The 23,751-nt window shown below is 49.2% G+C and overlaps 6 protein-coding genes across 6 annotated transcripts; 3 read left to right on the forward strand and 3 right to left on the reverse strand.

Moving 5' to 3' along the window:
* Positions 1-1,656: 1,656 nt before the first annotated feature.
* FSUBG_11678 (methyltransferase) lies at positions 1,657-2,576 on the reverse strand (the record flags this gene model as incomplete). Its single annotated transcript, XM_036676385.1, has 4 exons — positions 1,657-1,882; positions 1,936-2,021; positions 2,287-2,368; positions 2,515-2,576. The coding sequence occupies 4 exons, from the start codon at positions 2,574-2,576 to the stop codon at positions 1,657-1,659; spliced, it is 456 nt and encodes a 151-aa protein (XP_036532856.1).
* Positions 2,577-6,336: 3,760 nt separating this feature from the next.
* On the reverse strand, positions 6,337-8,786 carry FSUBG_11679 (LSB6 LAs17 Binding; the record flags this gene model as incomplete). The annotated part of the gene is made up of 3 exons (XM_036676386.1): positions 6,337-7,237; positions 7,288-8,073; positions 8,125-8,786. The coding sequence occupies 3 exons, from the start codon at positions 8,784-8,786 to the stop codon at positions 6,337-6,339; spliced, it is 2,349 nt and encodes a 782-aa protein (XP_036532857.1).
* A 2,859-nt stretch (positions 8,787-11,645) lies between these two features.
* Positions 11,646-12,149, forward strand: FSUBG_11680 (branched-chain amino acid aminotransferase; the record flags this gene model as incomplete). The annotated part of the gene is made up of 1 exon (XM_036676388.1): positions 11,646-12,149. One exon carries the CDS (start codon positions 11,646-11,648, stop codon positions 12,147-12,149), a length of 504 nt encoding a protein of 167 aa, XP_036532858.1.
* Positions 12,150-13,114: 965 nt separating this feature from the next.
* On the forward strand, positions 13,115-16,825 carry FSUBG_11681 (coxI translation protein CYA5; the record flags this gene model as incomplete). Its single annotated transcript, XM_036676389.1, has 1 exon — positions 13,115-16,825. The coding sequence occupies one exon, from the start codon at positions 13,115-13,117 to the stop codon at positions 16,823-16,825; it is 3,711 nt and encodes a 1,236-aa protein (XP_036532859.1).
* Positions 16,826-17,261: 436 nt separating this feature from the next.
* On the reverse strand, positions 17,262-19,711 carry FSUBG_11682 (uncharacterized protein; the record flags this gene model as incomplete). The annotated part of the gene is made up of 2 exons (XM_036676390.1): positions 17,262-19,352; positions 19,418-19,711. The coding sequence occupies 2 exons, from the start codon at positions 19,709-19,711 to the stop codon at positions 17,262-17,264; spliced, it is 2,385 nt and encodes a 794-aa protein (XP_036532860.1).
* Positions 19,712-21,380: 1,669 nt separating this feature from the next.
* On the forward strand, positions 21,381-22,072 carry FSUBG_11683 (uncharacterized protein; the record flags this gene model as incomplete). Its single annotated transcript, XM_036676391.1, has 2 exons — positions 21,381-21,495; positions 21,564-22,072. The coding sequence occupies 2 exons, from the start codon at positions 21,381-21,383 to the stop codon at positions 22,070-22,072; spliced, it is 624 nt and encodes a 207-aa protein (XP_036532861.1).
* Between the last annotated feature and the right edge of the window lie 1,679 nt (positions 22,073-23,751).

The raw sequence follows: 23,751 nt of genomic DNA on the forward strand, positions 1-23,751 counted from the left end.
GCACTAGCTTCACCGGCCAAGGAACAGACCAGGAGGCGGCTCGAACGTTGTGTGTCGTAGATGCAGATCGACTATTCTGTTTCGAAACATTTCAGCTGTCTTTGGGTTCGAGAGGCGGTCGAAACTCAGGTGACGGACGGTAAAGGTCAGGGTTATGGATCCATTGCTAACCCTTCGCTTCCCTGAAACTGGAACGAGATCTCATTCTCGGGTCGCGTCGTTGGTGGAGATGAGGAGATGAACTCATGGGTAGTTGGGCCCGAGACAATGAACCAGGGTTGTCTGTATGGAAGGGAAATGGTGATTTTATAGACGCTGGACTAGGTAGATTATCGTATCAATCTTGTCATTGAGTAGGTAGTATGACTTCTGAGATGTCACCAACATGTCTCTTCCACACACCGTCTCCCCTTAGCCGTCCCCCTATGTCATGCCCATCTTGATATTGTGAGGTCTCGGACCTGTTGCGGCCGCTGGTAATAACTCTCTTACACATCGGGCCCAAACTGTCGGTACCGAGTGTCCATCCACCAGTCATTACGAATCATTCCCTGGAACTCATAACAAGGGACGAGCAGCCACTTCATGGGTAGGTATTGGTAGCGGTTCTCTTTCTCTCTCTCTCTCTCGTTCTTTCCTTTCTTGCCTTATGTCCGAGCACCTGCACGTCACTTCTCTTTCCATCCGTTGCTACTTCCTTCATGCCCAGTCAAAGCTAGACCATGCTTGCCATGTTCGGCAACGAATCTCAAGATTTTCCTCTAACCTTCCTCTATTATCCACTTGATGGCGCGCCACTGCCGCTTCCCTGTCCAGCCAACAAAACCTTGTTTCAACTACAAGGTCGAGTAATGGCATCTTGTTCCATCTCCCCTTTACACACACCATTTACTATCCTTGCATCCCATCGTGGGCGCTCAAACGCAGCACAAATGCCTTTGGGATGCCGTGAAAACTTGACTATCATAACCCACCGCCGCACAATATCTCGCGATTGACCAAGGAATGCCTCAATGGCTCAAATTGAGATTTTATGGCTGTTACCGTCGTGGCTTTCTACCAATGCAAACATAACTGCGATAGCCATCTGTCAGAATAACACAGACCATGGAATGACCTAGAGAAACTTACACGGGAAAGTAGGCCTACAAACCGTTAAAAAATCAAATCACATCAGGATTCGCCCCTTTTTGAGTCGAGAACCGAGAAAACGTACCTTGAATGCTGGGTTGCTGGCTTCGCTCCTCGCTTGAGCTATCAAGAGTTGGAAATCACTGAAAGACATCCTGTACAAGGCTCAGCCATATGTTACTCGAACAGACCACAAGCGACGTACCCAAGAAACTGCGTGAACGGGTATAATGCTAGCGAATACAATAACTGGTTCACGTTATCGGTATTGGATCGACCTATGTCATAATCCCGAGGGACTACACTATCATCAGCCTCAACGCATACGATCTGGCATCAAAGCAACCTACCACTCGACCAGCCGCACATTGGCAACGTCAAGAGTCTCGACTCGACTTCCGTGAACCCTGCACTTCTCATCCAGCTGGCCAATTGAAGTGGTGCCCGCGGATCTTTGTATGGCTGCTGACTTTCCAAGTATTGTCTGGACCATTGCGACAGGGCGTGATCTACTCGGTATAATTGTCAGGATGCAGAAGCTCTCATGTTCAGGAGACTGGAGAAATCACCTCTGCTTAGCGTACCATTGTCAGATTGGGCGTTGAAGTATATCTCGACCATCTGACACCAGCCACCCGGCTTCAATACACGGAAAATGTCTCGAATATAGCTTCGCCAGCGATTCGCATGGATGCCCCCGGCGACCATTTGACTATGGACAACGTCAAAGTGGTTGGATCGAAATGTAAACCTATCCGGGACCTAGGTTAGCATCGGTCACAAGACTCTCTTGCAGCTACTTACCTCCCGTTAAGGTCGTCAACTTGGAGCTCCATATTGTCGGGAGGGTTTTCTGGTATCATGTGCGGGCTGACATCGATGGCAAGGACCTGTGCAAAAGACTTAGCCACAAAATATCTCATCCCAGAATCTTATCTTGAGGGTTTGGGAATCGAGTCAGGCTGGCACCGTTGATCATGGTTGTATCCAGTAACACGTCCTCAAAACTCGAGGATGGGGCCACAAGAGCATACAAAATCAAGACGCCTCAAGCTTCATGATGGGACACGGTGTATCGAATTTCGCCCGACTCGGATGGCCTACAAACATTGCCCCTTGAAGGGAAGACTTGCCAATGGTGTAGGGTGAACTCACTTCGGCGTCAGGATATTGTGTGGCAACTTCGATGGCCCAGTCTCCTGGACCACAACCGCAATCGAGTATTCGTCGTGGCGACCTGATAGGGGGGAATATGAGCCTGCCATCAAAGAGCCTGCTGAGAACTCCGTGCATCACCTCGAGGCGCGAGATTTCGTCCTAGTTCAGTGACTTTTGTTACCTTCTTTCAACCACTTCGATACTGGATAGAGATCATCAACGTACCTCATCAATGGGTGCAAAATATGTCCCATTCGTGAGGGAGTAATGTTGATAAGAGCGCCCATAGTGTTCGATTGTCTCGGTGAACGTCTCGTCCAAGGGCACGGTTCCATCCCTTTGCATGGGGGCTTAGCGAAACTTCCATATCGAGAAACTTTGGTATTCTTACTCTGCATCCATTTTCTTTATGGTCGAATTTTCGGACACGAAATGCCTCTCAATACTCCAAGTATGATACAAGCTTGCTTGGACGACAATAGCCAGGACAAGCAGAGCTGCCTTTGACAAAAAGGATTTAAACAATTCCTAGGGAAGACATGTGGTACCCAAAGCGCGACCCTAGCCTAACGTATAAGAGCCACCCTGGTGCTAGGATGCAGAGTGCAAAGACGTAACATGACTATGGTGGCTTTTGCATCTAGCGGCCTTGCGTACCATTCAAACGCGCAACAGGGCTTCTCGAAGAATGCGGAGATGATCTAGCAGAGAGCCGAGACACGGGCCGGCAAAGGACTGCTTCCTAAAGGTCCAATGCCGATCTTGACACCCCGGAGCTCTGTCGTTCAACTCATATTGGCCCTAGTACGGAAGAATAACAGCAAACATATCACCAGGGGCTATTTCACAACCGCAGTATCCTATGGAATATGGCGAGACGACGCTGAGATTCAGCCAAGGCATCAACACCTTGGTATAGGTTATGGGCTGGCTCTTTTGGCTATTGATGAATGCTAAACAGGGAGCTCGAAAGATTCTGAACTTGAGATTCACAAATCCTTGGCTCTCACTAAGACATTGGACACCAAAGTAGCCATCGACGGGCAGAATAGAAATCACTAGTTTGGATGCCCTTGATTGCCTCATTGGCAACCTTTTCCCATCCATGGCCCCATGCTTCGGTCGACGAGACAGGTTCCACTCGAAGTGGAGAGAATGGTTTGCGGCATGTTATTAGACATGATTGCAGTCAACTGTGTGCTCCGTACAGGTGCAGCGTCTGGTGGAGGGTCTCATTCTCGCCTTACGCCGTCTGAACCAACCAATGCACCCATTATGTGTTGGATGGAATCCTTCCCACCATCACGCTCAGGCACCCGGTTGTCGGGACTTGTGCAGACTCCGTGGATGGCTTGAGACTATATGCCTGCCACGGAAGGTGGCGCCCAATGACTACGGGCCGTTTGACGTCGATAGTGAGGCTGTCCTACCCCAACGTCGGTAGTGATCATCAGCTAGACAAAGAGGATACACAGTTTGTCACATGTGTAACAACGTTTTTGGCGAACAAAGTAAGATCATGGTTTCACAATGAAAGCTCCCCGGGGCAAGTCCAATAACAATCCATGTCAGTACCGATGGCATGGACCTGGGACAGCCTTCGGGATACGGGTCACCAAAATTGCTGTCCTCTTGTACAGCTTGGTATCATCGGAGCTCGCATACGGCCATGGTGGCTGATAATACTTGCTTGACTGAGGGATTCGTTGATTATATGTATTAGCGAGTCAGGCGAATCGCCCTTAATATCTGGCCCTGGCACCTTCTTGCCAGCGAGAATATGGTTGCGCCAGGATTGCGACGCAGGCGACTAAGGAGCCCAGTCAGAGCACTTCCCTATCACCAAAAGGCACCCTTCGATGGGTCTCAACGATACTGGCTATGATCCACCTCAACGGCACCAGGATCCTTTAAAGCCAAACAGCGATAGTTCTCAGACCGATTCATCTCTTCACCGCCTCATGTACTCAGCAGTGTTTTATGCAAAGCTTGTGTTCAGAAGATTTCTAGTGGCAGAGGCGTGTAAAAGGGAGGTCTCATGGCCGCATATATGCTGGTGATGGGACGCTAAGTTGCATTGGATGGGTTCTCGCGGCTGGCGTGCATTTGCTACCCCCCCTTCGGCTAATTCAGTCTCTGAGCTTCACGATTAACATCATACGACCATCGAATTCTGAAAGGCCTCTTAACGAAAACTGGGACGAAAGAATGCTACTCGCCCAACGTCGTACCTCTACTAGTGTCGATGTACACATTGACGGGCCGTGGCAGGCTGTAACGCTGCAGGTGGTGACGAGCCAAAGCTCTCTGTCAGCTCATGACACGCAGAGAAAGGAGCTCGATGGTGACAATCAATGGTCCCTATTGCCGCATCCTTATATTAACAGGGGTAACCTGGGAGAACTTACTTGATCCGGTCATAGGCTCACAATGATCAAGTCTCATAAAGGGACTTGTGGATACGGAGACGACGAGAAACCCTACTAACGAATGGGAAGTGTCCACGGTTTGCGAGGTTGCGATAACTTGCAAGTAACGATCCGCCTGTCCCATGACCGCACCAGAGATCACGTTGGGTGCTTCGGAAAGGAAGGCGACAGCAAATTGAAAATCTTGCCAAATGGCGTCCTTGGCTCCGACCAAGACCCTCAAAATTGTGTGGCATCAATAGCATGTTCTGAGCATGTCGCAAGTGACACCTCGCAAGTTGGAACGTTCTAACTGTCACACACAGCTTTGGAGGGTCCAGTGGCTCCCTTACCCACACGCAGCCTTTCAACAGCCGCTACGGGCCGCCATCATGGAGTCTGTGGGGGGATAAACATAACAAAACGCCGAGTCCAAAAGGCTGCCAGGCTGCAAGCCAAAGGAGGATCGCCAACTGACTGTTACCTTTCTGACTACGTGGTGCGGCCTCATATGATAGCTCCATCACTCGGATAAACTTAGCCGCGGCCTGTTCCAATACAGGACACGGTGGATTGGGCAGGACACCGATATGCAAGATTGCAGAGCAAACAGAACTCAGCTCTGGTAGCACTTTTTTGTTTGAATCACTATTGCCAACTAACCGATAGTAGAACGCTTATGCGCTACGGCTGATACTACAAAGACAGGGGAACCATGCTCAAGCCATGGTTTACCGACCCAGACTCTCGGGTTCTGACCAGAAACCCGGGAAATTGGTGGGCGTGGTTATACGGGCACTGTTCCGCTAATCCGTGGGATTTACCACACCGTTCGGTTTTTATTCCTCAGCACAGATAACACAGTATTGTGTACGGTATTCAGGAAGGCCCAAGATCTCAACAGTATCTATGACCTAAGTCATGGATGCTGCAGCATGATGTCCAAAAAATGACTGGGCTATAGCCTATATCCATATTCTTCTATTTTGCGGTGGGCTATCATAACGACATCTAAATTTTATCATCATAACCCGTGCGGCTTCTGTAGCCCAAAACTCCAAGACACTCCCGAGTACTGCACCACGGTAAGCACAGCAAATTCCGAACCGCAGCCTTTGAACTATACTGTACAGCAATGACATGTCAGCTCTTGACCCCGCTCTGCTCGCACACATCCTCGCTGGTTTTCGAGTTCTCCTCATGCAAGTCAGATTGGATTCTGTGGCTTGCTTGCCAACCTGGGCGGCCTGTTTTCTCTTTTCGTAGCGTTGGTACATTGGCATGCAGTGAGACAAGTGTTCCAAAAGGACCATTGTGTCTCTGGAAGAAACCTCCCGGTGACCAGTATTATGCACATAAACCCCAGACCAGTAAAGCTCAACCAAATATTCGAACAAGCTGCATATTGGCCAAGAGAGGAACCGCACGGATGCAACAGGTTACCCCTGGATTTATAAGATTAAGGTGGCCTTAATAAGGGATGCAACCTCACGGAACGACATATTGGGAAGGCCACACTGCGAGGTGACGTGACTGCTGAGACCTTGGCAGAGTAGTATATCCAATGCCTGCAGTCTTTGAGGACAGATAGCCGTTCAAATCAAAAGCAAACAAAATGGTGCGGCCAAGGTTGAGGCCCCTACCAGCAGGTAAAGACGGGATTCCTACTCTTGACGGCCTCGAGCCGCTCAACAATGACCTTGCGTTGGTTGCCCATCTGCCCCTCAGCTGCAGCATATCCTAGGTCACCTTCTAGGTCGTCGGTGTAGTTCTCATTGTCGCCGTAATACTGCTGTGCGATGGTGTTGCTACTACGACGGGCAGCAGCGTTGGCAAATGAATATCTTCGTTGCTGTCGCGGTGCCTGCTGGCGTGCTGGTTCATACATGTTGAGTGCACGAACGGGACCCTGGTAGCTGTTCCTAAACCCAGCTGCCTGGACCGTGGGACGCTTGGCTATGTCCCCACCGTTTTGTTGCTGCCCCGCTGGTGCCAGGAGGTTGGGTTCGCCTGGGGCGATCTCATCTGGTGACTGAGCAGTCTCGCCTGTCGGAGATGAGAGCTCGAATCTACCTGGATGAGGCATGTCGGCGGGTGCACTGGCCAGACCGAGAAGGTCCTCGATTGGAGGATTACTGGTCGGAGCCGAGCTAGCAATGTCGGCCTCATCCATGGATTGACGGACGTGGGGGTTGCGGCGGACTTCCGAGGACGTATTACGCATAGGAACAGCAACAGGCACGTCAACTAGATCATCCCAGACGCAGACTCTGGCTCGGCGGGTCAGTTCAAGAGGCCCATGGTCAGGAGTCTTGAGTGTCTCCACGACGTTCCAGGCCTGACCCTTCATTACGGCGACTTGCTTAGCAAACATGCGTTCCTGGAAATCAACATCCATCTGGAACACCCTCTTGAGAGCGAGAATCGTCTGAGTCCACCATGATGTGGAAGTTAGCAATGGTAAAAAGTGATCCCGTGTCTTTTGAGAAAATGGCCTTCCGATGAGGTCGACAGGGAGGAAAAGCCAGCCAAAGGGGAAACTGAAAACACAAATTAGCAAACCTCTCGCAGCGTTGATATATGTACTTACCTTCTCCAAGCATCCGGGTGTTTCCAGGGCCATGACAGTGAGTTGTCGATAGCTCCAACGGTAATTGCTGGTTCATTTCCTGCTGGTTGTCGGCTTGAGGCGCTCATAGGCCTCTGGGTCTTATAAGGATATGACGCCCTCGTAGCACGAGGCCCTTGTTGTGACAGATCAACAGGTCGAGGGCCCTCTTCCTCAGCGACTGGTTCCATGTTCATTTGGATGGGGTCTGATGCTATCGAGGCCTTGCCTGTCTCCCAATCAACCTTGATCATCCAATTGTCCAGACCACGATCCGTATTTCGCATAATGTAGTCGAGAATGACTAGCTTCTCAAGCTCTTCCCGCAGAGATTCCTTCAAGTTGTCGGTCCATATGAAGTTATCAGGACCCAAAAGATTCGCGGCTTGGGCAGCTTCTTCGTCGTCGCTGTTGTATCCATCATTCGGCGAGGCGTTTCCTGATGGACGGCAGCTCTCCGTCCATCTCCTCTTCTTCTTACTCTGGCCATCGTTTGTGCGAAATCCGGACCAATATTGATCCGGCCAGGGATGTTCACGAAGGAACACGTTGGCATCCTTGAAGCCCTTGAGGAAGACCTGGAAGCTGCCGGGCTTCGCGGGGAGAGGCTTCTTCTTGCGATGGAACTTGCGGCGATCCCAGAATGGATAATGGAAGGATTTGGAGGCAAGCCATACAACGTCTGTGTATGGAACGAGGTGTGTTCGTAGTTGGCAATCGAGTACGTAGGCAGCTGCTTCGCTGACATACGAGAGATTAGGAATAAGACTGCAGAAAACATTAGCGATGACAGCGGAAGCCTTCACAACAAAGACATACCAGGCTCTTCCAAAGCAGCAAGGGAACAAGTTTCTGTGAATCCACTTGTTCCATTTGGGGTTGCCTGCGGCGTATGGCTCCTCGTCCTTGGGTTTAAAGACACCGACAATCTTGCCATCGGGATTTCGGGCAAAGTAACTACCAGAGCTGCCTTGAGATATCATACTTGGGTGGATTTCTTGTCGAATAGCACTCCGTACACTTTCCACGATGGTTTCAAACTCTGCTCTGGTCATGACGCCTTCCTGCGGTGCCGCAATACTCTCAGCGGTCACCGGTCGAACACCCTCGGGAGGTTGGAAGACAGAATAGTGAATTTCAAGGCGCTCCTCTTCGCCTTGCTGGTTCTTCCCTTTGCGCTTGAAACGCGAAGCAATCTCGTCTGCCCATCGCTCCAGACGAGCATTGATGGCCTTGAGGTCGACGCCGGCGCTACTTCCTGAACGATGGCGAAATTTGGGTTGCGATGACGAGGCAAATGATTTGGGACTGGCCATGCCAGAACGATGGCGCGGTTGAGTGACGGGGGCATATCGTGGAGCAGCGGCGGGCTGTAGAGATGCGTAGGATTGGGAGAGGGGATCCTCATCTGAGTCGTCGCTGATGTCGTCGGCCTGTGCGAGGCGTTCATAGCCTGTTGTTGCGGGTCGTGATCGAGGCATGTTGGCGTCGACGGATGGGAATAAGGCGGATGAAGATGGAGATGGGGAGTGATTGGGGCGGAATTAGAATGTTCTCAGGGCCATTCCCTAGGTAGAGGTCGAAATACTAGGAGTTGGGTTCGTCGAGGGAGAATTCGTTCAGTTACTCGATCGTGACGCGTGTTGATTTAGGTTGAAAGGGGGTGGAGGGATAAGATTATAAATGGATGTTGTTGTTATTCGAGAAAAAGGAGTAATATAGTTTACCAAGAAGGAAGTAGTAAAGAGAAGGTGAAAAAGGGCAGCATCAAGAAGAGAAACGAGTCGAATCAGCAACAGGTAAGTCCTGGGGGCTTTTGTTGGCAGTGACAACCAAAACGAAGCTGGTTACAGAATGACGATGTGTGCCTGTTTGAGGTTCCAGGTTGTGGACATGGCGAGAGCTCATCATTCATTCATTCAAAGCTTGTGACAGGCCAAAAACCAGCCAAAGACTAAACTCCAGTTGACAGCAGCAGCCTCCACAGCCAGTCAAACCTAGGCCAGGGAACTGGGGCCGGACCTGATTGGTGGATACTGACCCCTGAGCCGATGCCGGGCCTAACCAAGGCCCCGAAAGGAGTTGAGATCGATTGGCTTTTAGCGATGATGATCTTTTGGGTTGAGGAACGAGCATGAACTTAACATGATTTCTTATTGACTAATGCGGAAGATGTTATTTCTTTGCATTGTATCTCTTCATGCTCACCTACCTACTTTCTTTTTTAATCTCTTGGAATACCACTAACAAGTCTTGTATTGGGGGCCGAAGTGTCCGGATAACAATACGGACGGACGACCTCACGGACATTTGAGTCCGCCGAACAATAGATCACGGGGCTCAAGGTACGGAGTTATCTGCTCTAATAATCAGCAACAATGTAGGGAGAGTTTATCGTATTAATCGGAGCATCAACCCGAGAGTCTAATGTGTTACTCCCAACAATTCCCATTCCGTTTCCCGTGACAGCAGAAACGGAATTTACTTTACCCTTCTTCCTTTTAACCTTTCCACAGCCAAAGAGCGAGCGTTGGACAGCATCAGTAGAATAGTCTCGGCCCTAATGTGACCTCACATATCTGCATCACTCCTCGCTCGGAACAAGCCAAGGTTCTTGGGGGTTTTCGTTTGACGGATGTTTTTAGAATATCTACGAACTGAAATGATTGACGCAAGGAATCTTCGACAACGCCACCACTTGGAGGCGAAGCCGCCAATCTAAAACGACAGCCAGTACATTCATTCATACTGTACCTAGAACTAACGAGAATGGGTTGGTTGGTTCGGTTGGTTGGTTGGTACTGTAGCATTGGAGTGCCTGGGCGCTAACAAAACTCCTTTGATCGCGTGCAACTTGTGATGGAGGGTTTACAAGCACGCCAACCTTGGAAAACACATGGCTAAACTGCTGATGATGACGGTCACAAAAAGGCAATTGCCGGCCATTATCTCATGAGTTGCGTCTAGTATTTTACGGCTAAGTTGCTGATTCGGGCCAGACAGTTTGTGACTGTAACCTCGCAATCAGCTTCTGGACATGATACAGGCACAGATAACATCAGAGCTGATACGTCGGCCTATACGTCATGATATGCATCGTCATGTTTCGTCAGCTCTAGTTCGGCTATGATCGTCTAGCTCAAGCTTCTGCGGAGTGAGTGAAGCCTTTCCATACCAGTTGTGTATGGCTTTTATTGTCTTGGAGGGAGGGCCAAGCCAATCCAGTCCAGTCATACCGATACACCTAGGGATATATTGTTACACTGCAAAGGCAAGGTAGGGTAGCAGTCTGTCCAACGGCCTGCTCCGCGCGGGGAAAGCAATGGAAGACACCTTGACGCCTCATCGTGCGAACAAGATGCTGCTCTTCAAGGTTCGATCCTGCGATGTGAGGCTAAGCAACAGAGTTCAGCGCCAACGTGAGGCCGATCTTGTCTGTAACACCATCAGCTTATCAGTACATACATACGCCTGTTCAGCTGTATCATCATACTGTATGGAGTAAAGGTAGTGCTTAGGTTAGTATAGTAGTTATAGCATGAAGTATGTATTATGATATTGACATTGCTTTGTATAAGTGACAAGCATTAGACAGCAGCAGATAAACAAATAAACAAACAAACAAACAAAATACAGCGTTTCAGGGGTCGTTATTCGTAAGCCAGTGCAAAAAAAGTGACCATTCCATCAGACGATTCAGCGGACAAACCATGAGATGAGACGCATCCCCAAGTCCATGTCAAACAACGGGGGCCATCTCCGGATGTCAATGCCGCACCCCACACTTCACTAACACTCCCTAGCGTCTAGGTAGCTTCCTCGCTATGTACGCTACAGCCTACACCCTCTGACCCTCTAACTGAGTCCAACCCTCCACCGGGTCCATCCCTTGTTGGACCTTCAAGGTTTCAATTCCCTTGGAACTACAGTCCCATTCCCGAGGTGTTTGTCCCCCTTTTACATCCTTTTTCTTCTTGGTAATCCCTAACTACCTATTTATAAATCCCGAGTGAGGCCCTCTACCTCCCTCATCTTCCTGATCAACTGTCCAGGCAAAAACACAAAACTGACCTTGACTTATATGCTCATCCCTGCCACGTCTACTCGCATTTGACCACTCAGTCAGTCGTTGCTCAAGTGACCCCAAACACCATAAAGTTGACTTGTTGACTCGATACCTTCGCTGCTACTTTGATCTACCTACCCGTCTCTACCTTTCTTTGTCTATCTTCTGCATACAACTTGACTACTTACCTTATCTACCTTATCTTGCCTTGACTTGTCTGTGGTTTCACAACCAACCCAACTCCCATCACATACCACGATAAAGAAAGCACAACATGACTGCTCGAGTCGCACCCGGCTCTTCATCCTACGCTGAGCCGCCAACTATCGTTTCCCCTAATGCCGATCACGACGTTCTACGAGGCCGTAAGAGAGAACGAAGCATGACCCGAAAAAGCGTCCGCTCATTCCGAGCTGCTCCAGCAGACGAGTCCAGCAACTTGCGAGGCCGCTCTCGCCGACGTGCTGCTTCTCCAGCTCTGAGCTACGCATCTCGACCATCCTCACCTAGAAGAGTGCCGTCTCCCACAAGACGTCGACTTCTCCATGCCCGCCTTCGCCGAGAGCATTGTCCTTCCCGTGTTGCGTCTCCTGTCGAGCAGCAACTCCAACAGCATAGACCAGTTCGACGAAGGCAGCGGACTCGGAGCCAGAGCCGGGGTCCTCGATTGGAGATGGAGCTCTCAGCTCAGCATTCCACTGATGGGTTTTCAGGACTACGGAACGAGGTCCGAGCCTCATCTTCTGACACAACAGACGAGGCCAAGTCCAACGCATAAAAGCAACATTGCTTGTCTATATCATCATTTGCTTTCAAATACTGATGTCTTGTCGCCCTTGAGTGGGTGTACCAAGACGCAAAAAACGGAAACCAGACCGATACCCCATATTCTTAATTCTTTATGTACGATGACTGGATACTGCACTGCCTTTGCTTTCTTTTTCTGGGTTCTATTGCGCTGAGAGCTGGTTATCTCGGAGTTACCAGATTGTGTCGTGATATTGGTTCCACTGGATGTTTTTCATTATTGGGAAGTTGGATCTCTATGAAATCGCCGTATATATGGATAAGCTGGCGACGCTATGAGATTTTGTATGATGCCTTTACTTGTATGAGAGAGCAAAAAGATATCCTGGATCAACATCCACCAGAATAAATTGATGAGTATTGAAACAAACGCCCAGTGATAGTTGCCATTAGCACTCTGCGTATGTTTATCTTTGCCACTGTACTTGTGTTTCGGAGCCTTTAGAAGAGCCCTAGTATTTTATGATTTCAACTGTGTTAATACTGGGGAATCAGTAAAAGATCCTCCGATGAACCACAAATTCTAGACTCGATGATGATTGTAAATGGCCTTGAAGGCAAACCAGCCGACCCCGCTAACGGCCATCTAAATCATTTCATTGGTCAGAAAACATCCCTAGGCCATTTTCGATGGTGGATATCGGCTGATGTTAACGACCTCGATCTTTGTGAGGGCGGAGCTAGAACTTTTTTTTCTTCTATACATAGCGATTGGAGTCTTGTTGATTTACGATAGAACGTTTCTTTCTCACTTCTACGGCCCTGCCGTGTGTATAATACCACCGCTCCTTATCGATTCGAGCTTTGAGGTACTCCAATTCGGATCTCTGCTTCTCAGTTTTGTCATTGGAACGTCCTTTCTTCTACTTGCCACTAAGCATGAACAACGTCTATCCTTAACCTTTCGACATAATACAGAGCATCCCCTTGACTTCAATGCTTGAGCGAGCAGCTGCGAACTTGGAGTCGCGCAGTCTCCGGCGTGTATTTCAAAAGACTTCGATTCGATCTAGACGATTACATACAGGCTTTTGGCAACATGGAGCCGCCGCTATCGACCTTTCTAGTTCCTTGCCAGGCTCTATGAGAACTGCTCAAACTGCCGCCCCCGAACCGGAGACGAAGCAATTACAGTCAAATCTACTTGCTTCAGTCTTAGTCCTCGACTTCCTTTACCCAAGATCGACTCTTCCTCTGTTACGCAATCTCTACCCTGAACTACCCAACTCTCAGTATGCGCAAAGAACAGCAATCGTTCCAACAAGACGAGCATACTCATCGATAATACCTCCGAATACGACCGATACGAGTCAAGCAGACGACAATAACGAAAAGACCGAAACGACGACTCCTAACCAGCCTAAGCGATCGCACGAGACGGCACAACCTTATGAGATAGCCGACATAGCAGAGGACCCAACTTTGTTTCCTGGTGGAAAGCCAACAGTGAGCTCCAGAGCTGAGCCAGAGCTGCAGCAAGTACGGAAACTCCTACAGCTATTGAATGGAAAGGGTGGCCATTTTCAAGATGTTTGGGACGAGTACTCTGTGCTAGACAATGACCAAAGAAGTTTCCTGCGTGGCCAGGTAGTACAGTATCTGTCTCGCTCCCACAGCATCGTTGAGACAGGAAGAGCCCTTTCATTATTCCGCCAAATCCCACCCAATTCATGGGATAATGACACCTTGACTGCAGGAATTATCCTGCTTTTACGGTCCGGAGATCTCCCTTCGGCTGTGGAGTGCTTCAAAACGGGATTGGAAACAAGAGGGTTGAACCACGGACTTGAATACTTAATGGCGGATGCGATCAACTCGAAGAAATGGGCGGCAGCTTTGGAAGTATGGATTTCATTCTACAAGGACCGCATCAAAAGAAAACCCGATGCGTCGGCCCCGGCTTTAGAACGAATTCAACAGCTTGGGTCTCTTCCTGCGCAGGGATCTCACTACTTTGGCTTTCGAGCCTATCTGGTTGGCGAAGGCGCAGAGCAGCTTAAGAAAATCAGGGAAGACCCCGTTGCTTCGCTAGCCTTGTCCTCTTTCCGGAGGTTCTTTGCCGACATGGCATTACGAGAACCGTGCCGCCCCAGGCATGCGGTGGTGATTCTTGAGACTCTGAAGGATCGAAATGCATACAACACATACCTCAATACCATGATCGATCGCTGGATGGTAAGACAAGAGAGTCGGGCTACCATGGAACGTCTGATTCCTATTTACCAGAATTTTAGGGAACTGCCAGATGCACAGCCTGCGATGACTGTCTTACGTGGCATGTTCAAGGTTTGCTTCCCAAAGAGAGCGGCCAGACTTGAAGAAATTAAAGACGACTGGATTCGTTACAAAGGCGGGCTCAACCAATGGGGGTATGAAAAGTTTCTCAAATTTTACGCAGAGAGGGCCGATGTGCGAGCCGTTAAGGAGTTGTGGCCCAAGTACGTGGAAGATTTTCCCGAAGTGGTTCAGTCCCCCCGTGGATTCCGAAGCACAATAAACGTATACGCTCAGCTTGGAGACGTTGAGAATGCAAAGAAAGAGGTGGAAAAAATGACCAATGAATACGGGGTTGAGCCGGACCTTGACTGTTGGAACACATATCTCAAGGCTTACATGAGGACCAATCACTATGATGCTGTCATGAAACTGTTCGAGGAGATCGCAGAAAAGCACGAGCCGGATGCATACACCTTTGCACACGCCATGGCCATGACTGCTAAAAGGGGTGATTTGGAGACTACCCTGGAAATATTCACCAAATCACAGCAAGCTGAGGTACCTATCTCCATAGAAATGGGGTTGGCTCTGGTGGTGGCATACTGCCAGAATGGTCTCCTTTCCGAGGCTGAGAGTCTTTGCATTGAGCTGACCCATCGTAAGCTCATATCGGAGGCTATTTGGAACCAGCTTATCAACTTTAACGGTGTCGAGGGGAATATCAGCAAGGTTTATGAACTACTCAAGCGCATGAGAGAATTTGGCGTGGAATGGGATGACGAGACATACACCTTTCTCCTCCAGGCGCTTATCCGAGTCAACCAAACCCACCCCGCCTATAATTTACTGAAGCGCGGTCTTGAGGAGAAGTTGTTTCTTGTCACTCCTGCGCATTTTGCTATTGTCATGGCTGGAGCAGCTCGTGGTAAAGAGTTTGAGCTTGTTGAAAGTCTTTTCTATCGACTGCAACAGTCAGAATTGCCTGTTACCTTCAGTGTTTGGGTTTCTCTCGTCGGCGCTGCCATGAAGAGAAAACCTGGCGTTGAGCGAAACCAGAGATTGGCCAAGGAATTTGTCACGTATTTCGAAAAGGCTGCTGCGGCGGCGAAAGCGACAGGGGAGTCCGTGCCGGATGAGGAGGTTAAGAAGACTGATTCCAGCAACCTCGCAGGACTTAAAGAGGAAACTAAGTTCGTTGGTCGAGCGATCACTCTACTTACCGAGCTTCGAAACTTTGGCTCCATTGAAGAGTTGATGAGTCTATTCGTTGAAGTCTTCCCCGAGTTCAAGAGCGAGCAGTTTCCTCCTGATATCATGTCCGCTTTGATACGTGCGCTTCACGCAGATCAGAGATACCCCGAGGCCATTTGGCTGTGGAACAAGACATGGGAAGATGCTCTTGTATCCAGCCGAAAACGCTCAGGTGATGGCATTATGCCTGGTGCCGAATACTCTCTGTCGCGTGCTCTGGACGCAGTGATAACGACATTCAAGGCGACAAACAACCCAGAACTTCTCAGCGAGACCGTTGACAAAGTCACGGAAGCTGGGTTCAAGCTGACCCGGCAAAACTGGGTACGCATTATCCGTGATCTTTCTGATATGGGCAGATTTGAGCGTGCCGTGTACTTGTGCGAGAAGATGCTCATGCCAGGTTGGCAAGGCTGGGCACCCTCCCAGCACGTCCCGCATTTGATGCGAAATACCCGTACCCTGAAACCTCCCAACAGTCTCCTCTACCGCCTGCAGCACAAGTGGATAGAGATGCGCAAGATGGCAGCCTGGTCGGGAGATGTCTCTCGCGTGCTATCAACTCTTGAGGAGAAGTGCCCACGTCTGCACCATGCTTTTACCACGTCAGAGATTCAGTCGATGCCTACGGCTTATGTCGTAAACGGGAAAGAGATTTCGCCTGGTGAACTCGACAAGGTACTTCAGAGTCTGTCTTATCATTCTCTACTGAAGGTCAAGGAGGCTCTGCTCCGAGAGCTGCAGAAGGAGGTGAAGCGCGAGAAGAACCTTGGAGTGGCAGCTAAGCCCCTGAGGGTCATTGACAACAAGACATGGAGGGAAATGCTGCACAACAGAGTTCGACGCTATGCTGCTCTATGGCATTCTCGACGCAACGCGCACTTTGAGCTGAACCAAGCACTCAAGATTTCCAATGCATCAGGCGAAGTCACAATCGAAGCAAAGGCAATGGAGTCTGAGAAACCAGACGACCAGGTCGCCCGCCATCGCTTCAGCTACTGGAACTCGTTCTGGGATCGTTACGATCAGAGGCTCCACGGTCAGAAGCCGAGGCCGAAGACACCATACTCGCGTGAGTATCATCACGGAGATAAGACCTGGACACTCAGAGCAGAATCACGCCAGAGAATGGCGAAGAAGCGGGCAGAGAGGTTGGGGAGGCAGATGTTTGATGATTGATTATGTATAACAGATTTATGTGTATAATACCAAAAGATTCTACTATTTTTGTATATTAGAAAATTCAAGCCACGACCAATATGATAATCGTTCTCAAGTTGAGAGTATGATCAATTTCTGGCCAGCTCTTTTACTACAATTATGACACGGCCGTATAGTGAGTGTGTAGAGATTCAATTGACTACCTAAACCTTCTATGGCAGATTTTGCCTGGTATCGAAATACACCAAACGCCTCAAAGCAATATAACTCCTGACCAGGTCCCTTTGATCCAATCCAATGATTAGACAGGGTAAACGAAGAACGCCATCCAGGGCAATCGATACCTTCTATGATCCAATATACACAGATATTTGGTTATAATGAGACCCTTTCGATGAGGGTGCTTTATGTACGGTAGGCATGCGGAAACATGCAATTACTTAATAACTTTTGTCTAAGGAGACATGTCGCCCCGATTGGGTGTCTCTGGAGGTGATGGTTGCTTGACCCCTAGGGAACGCAGACGCTGCGAGAGCAGACCTTCAGCACCACCAAGTGATCCAGACCTGTTGAGAGCGAAGGCATTACCGCCGTACCCAGGTTCACCTTTGTTCAACTTCTCGTAGAGTGCAGGTCCAAACAGTGAACCATTGGTTGAGTCCTTGGTAGAAGGACGACTGGCCTGGGATGAGCCAGGAGAACGCATGTCGTTACCGAGAGCGGTAGTTGTGCTTGTGCTGTTACTAACATCGCTGCTTGTTCGAACGCGACCGGGAAGATAGAAAGGAATCGGGTCAAGTGGCAGGGTGTTACCTGCTGCAGAGCTGCCAGCAGGAGAATCATTGACTCTAAACATGGTTTCCATGGCATCGAAAGCCTGAGACGAAGAGCCAGGGAAGATCCCTACGCTACGTCTGCGCAGCGCCTTTTCAGCGGCTAGCATAGCTCCAGGCCCAGAGTGGGTAGGCAGCGGAGGATGCATCAGACGAATGGGTTTGTAAGGACTATAGCGAGGCTCTGGCCACGTTGTTTCATTTCTGAGTTTCTCCTTGCCATCGGGTACACGGTTTGCAAAGACGATGCGAATGCTCTTGTAAAGATAGTACCGCCCTTTTGCAGGGCTGCAAATGTGCAAATGTGCGAGATATCTCAAGATAGGACGATCGCTGGTGTTCACTTCGGATGCTGCAGGCGCGTTTTCAATGATGGGACCAGCCGAGTAGCTGCGCTGCCTCACAAAAGTCTTGGTACCCGGTTCCATGCCTGTTAGGTCATAAGGAATCAGGAACAGCTTGACGGCAGTCTTGTTCGGATTCTTGACAATAATTTGGATCTGCCCCTTCTCCGGAATACGATAGCTTCCGCCTGGAGGGGCCTTCGCAGAGCCAGAGCCGGACCTGCGGCTGGCTCGAGAATTTCGGCGTGAGATTTGTTCCGATCCTTGATTATCAAGACCGATGTCCATCATGTCTTCGATGGGTTTCCTGTCTGCAAATCGGCTTTGTGCCTTTTTCATTGCCCGATGTTCATCATCTAGGTTAGGAAGACCGTTTTCAAGGTCAATCTGACCAACATAGGGACTGGGCCCGTCGTCGGTATTTGATCTGCCATGGGATGTACTGCTGTAGCTATAGTACACAGCAGGAAATGAAAGAGTAACGTGTGGTGGACACTTCAAACTGGACTTGCATTTCCCCTTGCCCAAGACACCGATCTGAGCAACAAAGTCCAGTGGCTTAGAAGGGGTCGTAGACATGCGACCACGGAGAATGCTCTCTTCATAGGATCCAACCATAGATGCGTGCTGAAGTGGCGAAGATTCTGCGACCAGAGAGGACCTACGCGGTCTAAGAAGAGCGGGCGTTGGTGGAGATGCACCGGCCTGCATGAAACTTGGTGTCGAGGTCAAGGATCTTCGAGGCTGATGTGCCTGGTATGGGAATGCTTCTCTTCGATACGAAGGGACACGCTGTGGTAGAGAATATCGTGGTGACGGAGAAATCCACGGTGAAGAAGAAGCCGAGTTTGGTATATAGCGACTATTCCCAGTATATCCAAATCCATCTCTCGGTAAAGACATGTCGTGTTCTTCTGAGCTCTGGGCCTGGACCAAAGGACTAGTAGGTGGTTTATACACAAAACTTGACGAGAGAGACGAGGATAGAGGCGATGTAGTTGATCGGAAGCTCTCTGCATTCCCTGTAAATGGTATTCCTTTATCGTGCTGGAATGGCGTATAGTGTCTTGGTGGCGAAGTTGCGATCCATGAACTCTCTGCTGGTGCAGGATATCTACTCTTGGGAGCCGCACGATCCTTAGCTACTGCTTCCTCCTCGGTGAAGTTCCCGCTGTGTAGGGCCGATCTCGGTCGCTCGATGCTGAGGCCATCGCGTAATCTGTTGTCGAAATCGGACTGGGAGTCGTTCTTTTCGGATGTGATTTGGGCAGGCGCAAGTAGTGAAGGTTCGGATGGCGATTGAGGTCGTTTTGTCTCGGGAGGAGGAGGAGGAGGAGGAGGAGCGTGGTGCTGAATAATGGAGTCAAACTGTGGGAGACCGTTAGATTGTGGATGCTACCTATAGCTATAGCGAAATGAATGGAAGAACGCACATGACGGTTTGGGATCCAGGTCGGAGACTGGGCTCTCTTTAGCCTCTCGATTAGAGAAGCTCGATCCGATATTCCATTTTCAGCAGAACATTCGGTTCTCTCGGGACTGTTGGTGTCTGATTGTGGTGGACTCTCAAAGATAGGCCCTTCGCAAAGTTCGGTACGAATGCTCTCCTCCGAAAGTCGTCTAAGCGTTGGAGCTGGTGGTGGCACTTGGACTTCAATAGGTGCTGCTACTGTTGCTGCTGGCTCAATAGATTCATGATTGTCTAAATCGGCTTGAAAGATAGGCATGACGGCGATGTTGAATAGCTGTAACAGCAGCCGTGCAGTATCTAGTAGAATCCGTCATGAATAAGGAAAGACGAAAGAGCCGAGAGGTGGTGTTAAGTTATAAAAAGGCAACGGGTGATTCAATGCAGGGATTTTAGTTGCTGATGTTGACGTCCAACGGGCGTGGTCAAGGTAGGTAGAGAAAGACCCTGTCTGATTAATGAGCCGAAAGATGTGGATAATGATGTATCATGCGACCAAGACGATTAGAGCAATAAGTAGCCAGGCACGGCGTGGGTCGAGAAATGTGAATTTGATCTGAGTATGTACTGTACGGGATATGGGGAATCTGGGATCGTATCTTGAGACGTCATCCACCGAATATGACGACAGTTACACTGACGATGGAGTGAGTCTTGGGCGGTCCCGTCTTCCCCCGGGAAGAGCTAGAAAGGGCAAAAGAAGAGGAGATGGGCTTATATAAGTAGACGAAATGAGTTGAGTCAAGAGAGAGAGAGAGAGAGAGAGGTCATAAAGAGAGTCTGAGACTGAGAGAGAGATGAGGCGGCGGGCAGAAATCAACAGGGTCTGGGTCTAGGTTTAGGTCCAGGTCCGTCCGGGTACAAGCAGCAGTTATGATACGACGTTAATTCTATCACCAACTGGGGCCGATGGCGGTGAATGTGTGAATCATTCCCTAACGAGTCTAACGCTAGAACAAAGACTAACAAGAGGGTAAGTCATGTACCTTGATCATTACTGTTAGTTATAGGTGCCTTAAGAAAGAAGAGCAGTTGCTTGCTTGAACAACACTTTTTAGATCTCTTGTCCTACTGAGGACTTTAACAGAGGTGATATGATATCTTGCTGTAGTCACTATAGGTAATCTTGGCATTCATACCTTCAACACCATCCCATCAAGTGACCTACAGCTCATGAGGTGGAGATACTAAACAGCCCCCCCAGATATGCCACATCCAACTAACGACGTTTTTGGCTTGGTCTCTGATGAAGCATCTCAACTCATTGCTCACAAGGCACAGCAAAAAAAGATACTTTTCACCCACGCTAATCTACAGTGCTCACGTCCCTTGCGGATACCTGACGTTTAGCGCCTGCTGGAAGGATCCCTGACATGCATTGGCTGTAATCGGGTGATGGGTGATGCAGAGTTGACGTGTAGAACCTTTGAGCACAACACTGAGACAAGCTGTGCTGTGCCTTGTTATTGCTGAGCTCTATAGGAAGCTCAACAGTCCATAGACCAGCCACTCACCCGATTTTAGGTATTATAAACTCTCTCTTGTGTGACCTGGCAATGCATCCCCAACCCGAAACAGTTATACCAGCATCTTCCTCCATCAGCCCACTTACAACTGTAGGCCAATGATGTCCTCAACCTGTATTCGTTTGAGACAGTTACACAACAAATAAACAAAGCAGTCAAGTTCAGTTCAGTACAGTACAGTACAGCAGTGTAAAAGTCGTGTGAGCCTTCTGTTACCCTTTGGTTGATCAGATTGCGGCGCAGCTCCACCGAAACTCTCCGAAAAACCGACCTAAAACACAAGTGCCGTTAATTACGGTGTCGGTCACGGTCACCGCAGGACCCACTCCTTCACCGAAGACAGTGGAGACATTTCTCAATTCTTATCAACGACAATCCTCTTACACTTACAACGCCACGATCATGGCTCCCAAACATCAAAACGAAGGTGGCGATGCTGCCCCAGAGGCAAAGAAGCCTAAGCATGGCTTCAGAGTCGGTCCAGAGAATTTACCAGACGGTCCTTGGCGACGAAAAGGTTTGTCCTTTCTCCTATTTTACCTTGGAAAATTTTCATTCATTTCACATACTCACATTCAACCACAGTCACAAAGGTCAAGAAGGAGTTGATTCACAAGGCAAAGGTCAAGAAGGCTTATGCAAAGATCAAAGCCCGTGAACAACAAAATGCACCAGCACCAAAGACAAGCGAGCCAGTCCAAGATGAGGCTCTCGTAGAAGACGCCAGCGAGGAGAAGCAACCCGAGGAAGAAGGCGAGGAGATGCACCCCACACGACAGCTCATGCTTGCAGATGAAGCCAAGGCACAGGAGAACTCTGTCGGTGAGCCTACTAGTGATGGGAACAGACGGCGCACCAGACGACCAGGCTACTACGACAAGCAACTCGCCAAAGCAGCACAGCGCCAGGAGGAGGCTGAGATGAAGCGGCGGGAGTTTGAGCGTAGACAGGAAGAGAGGGCACAGAAGATTGCTGAGAGGGAGAAGTTCAAGAAAGCCATGGCTAAGACGAGAGATCGTAACGGAAACAAGAAGCTTGGCAGGGAGAGCTCTTTACTGTTGGATAAGGTCAGGAAACTTGTTGCTGAGAAGTAAGAGCTTGCGTGAGAGATGACTCAGTCAAGCATGAATTCTGCGTTGAGGGCGTTCAGCGGTTCTGTTATCGGGGTAGACAAAAGTTGACATGCAAGTTTGATACCATACGATCGCTATAATCGAATCAATACATACAAGGTCAGATCATAACAAATTTTGTGGTTTTCTTGGTTCTGCCGCGGGACGAGACATGGTAGAGAGGCCAGTGCAGAGGTCGCATCGGTATGAGGACGATCGGTACCTACAGCAAGACCACAATGAGGCCGTGTCGACGTTTCAAGCTGCGTCATATTGATGTGGTAGACATGTCACAGTTATTTGGGTCCCATGGGTCAAGTCACAACAGGACAATGTATCTTGTGAAGGGCACTGGATGTACCTACGAACAGATCACCAAACTAGGTGTAGGCTGTCTTGGAGTTTGCCTGCCAGTGGAACTGCGAACTTGAAAGGCTCAAAGACGAGATATATGTAGATGAATTTGTGTCAAGCAACACTTATATGCTTGCTAATACTAGGTTATTCCATGTAATATGGGGGCCGACAATGACATAGAATTCAATAATCAGACCACCAATGATTGACCACGACTAAGTTTGTCGCAACTTGACAATGTCGAGTCCGTGTGAATCACTCTTATTGGCTTCTGAGAACTCTTGGCCTTTATTTTGATATCATTCTCACTAACACAAAGTTTCGAAGGAAGACATGACGAGACACTTCTAAGTTCGAGATGCTTCATCCAAACTTTGTTCTACCTATACCTGTGCCTCGGCCATCAACAGTTTGGAATACAATACCTACAATGATGTAGTCATCTAACAAGGACTAGCTTGCGAGTATTTCCATATACAGCATATGTAAGCGGCCTGATGACTTGTCACCATCAACAACAGTTCCAGGTCTTGAAACAGTCAAGCCAGTAGCCCCTACAAACTTGGCGGTGACATAACGGAAAGTTACCCTTTGTCGTGCGTTAGAACCGAAAGCTTGTCGGTTTTAGCAGTATATATGAGTGATCATATACCTATTCCTGCCTTGGTATGGACGTTACATCTGTCAGATCGAATATGGTGATCCGGTGTAAGTTACCGGCGCGCTTACCAGTGACGGATAGATCAAGGGGCCAACGTTATGTCGAAGCTGCCGCAGGGTACGACGACGACGACGACGATCAAACATGAAACTCTGTGTCATCGGGCAATACTGCACACTGCACAGGTACAGTATGATTTCTAAGCTACTCCGTACGTGGCTTTGTAATGAGAGGACAAAATAGCGTTCGGAAGTAGAGCGAAAAATGCTAGAATGGGAAACAAGAGCGAAGGAGTGGCCCAAGAGTTGAAGAGTCGACAACTTGAAACAAGCGATGGTGATGGAGCGGGAGTTTCAAGATATGCCTCGTCAGCTGTCAAAGGAAGTGATCGGACCCAAGGAAGAGAAGATCAGTCAGACATGCATGTCACATCAGAGTTGACTTGGTGAACCCATCCTTCAGTAAGTATCACGAGGCTGTGTAATACAAGGGTTGCAAATGGAGGTTTCCGCAAGTAGCAACGGTAACGTCCAAGGCTGAGCTGAGCGTGTAGTTAATGCTTATGCTGGTCAGCCGTGTATTCAAGATGTCTCGTCTCATATGGGGAGATTGAAAGTTCCAGGGACTTGGTCGTGGTCGTGAC

This window comes from Fusarium subglutinans (assembly GCF_013396075.1).
Source record: "Fusarium subglutinans strain NRRL 66333 chromosome Unknown NRRL66333_c0000228, whole genome shotgun sequence".
NCBI lineage: Eukaryota > Fungi > Ascomycota > Sordariomycetes > Hypocreales > Nectriaceae > Fusarium > Fusarium subglutinans.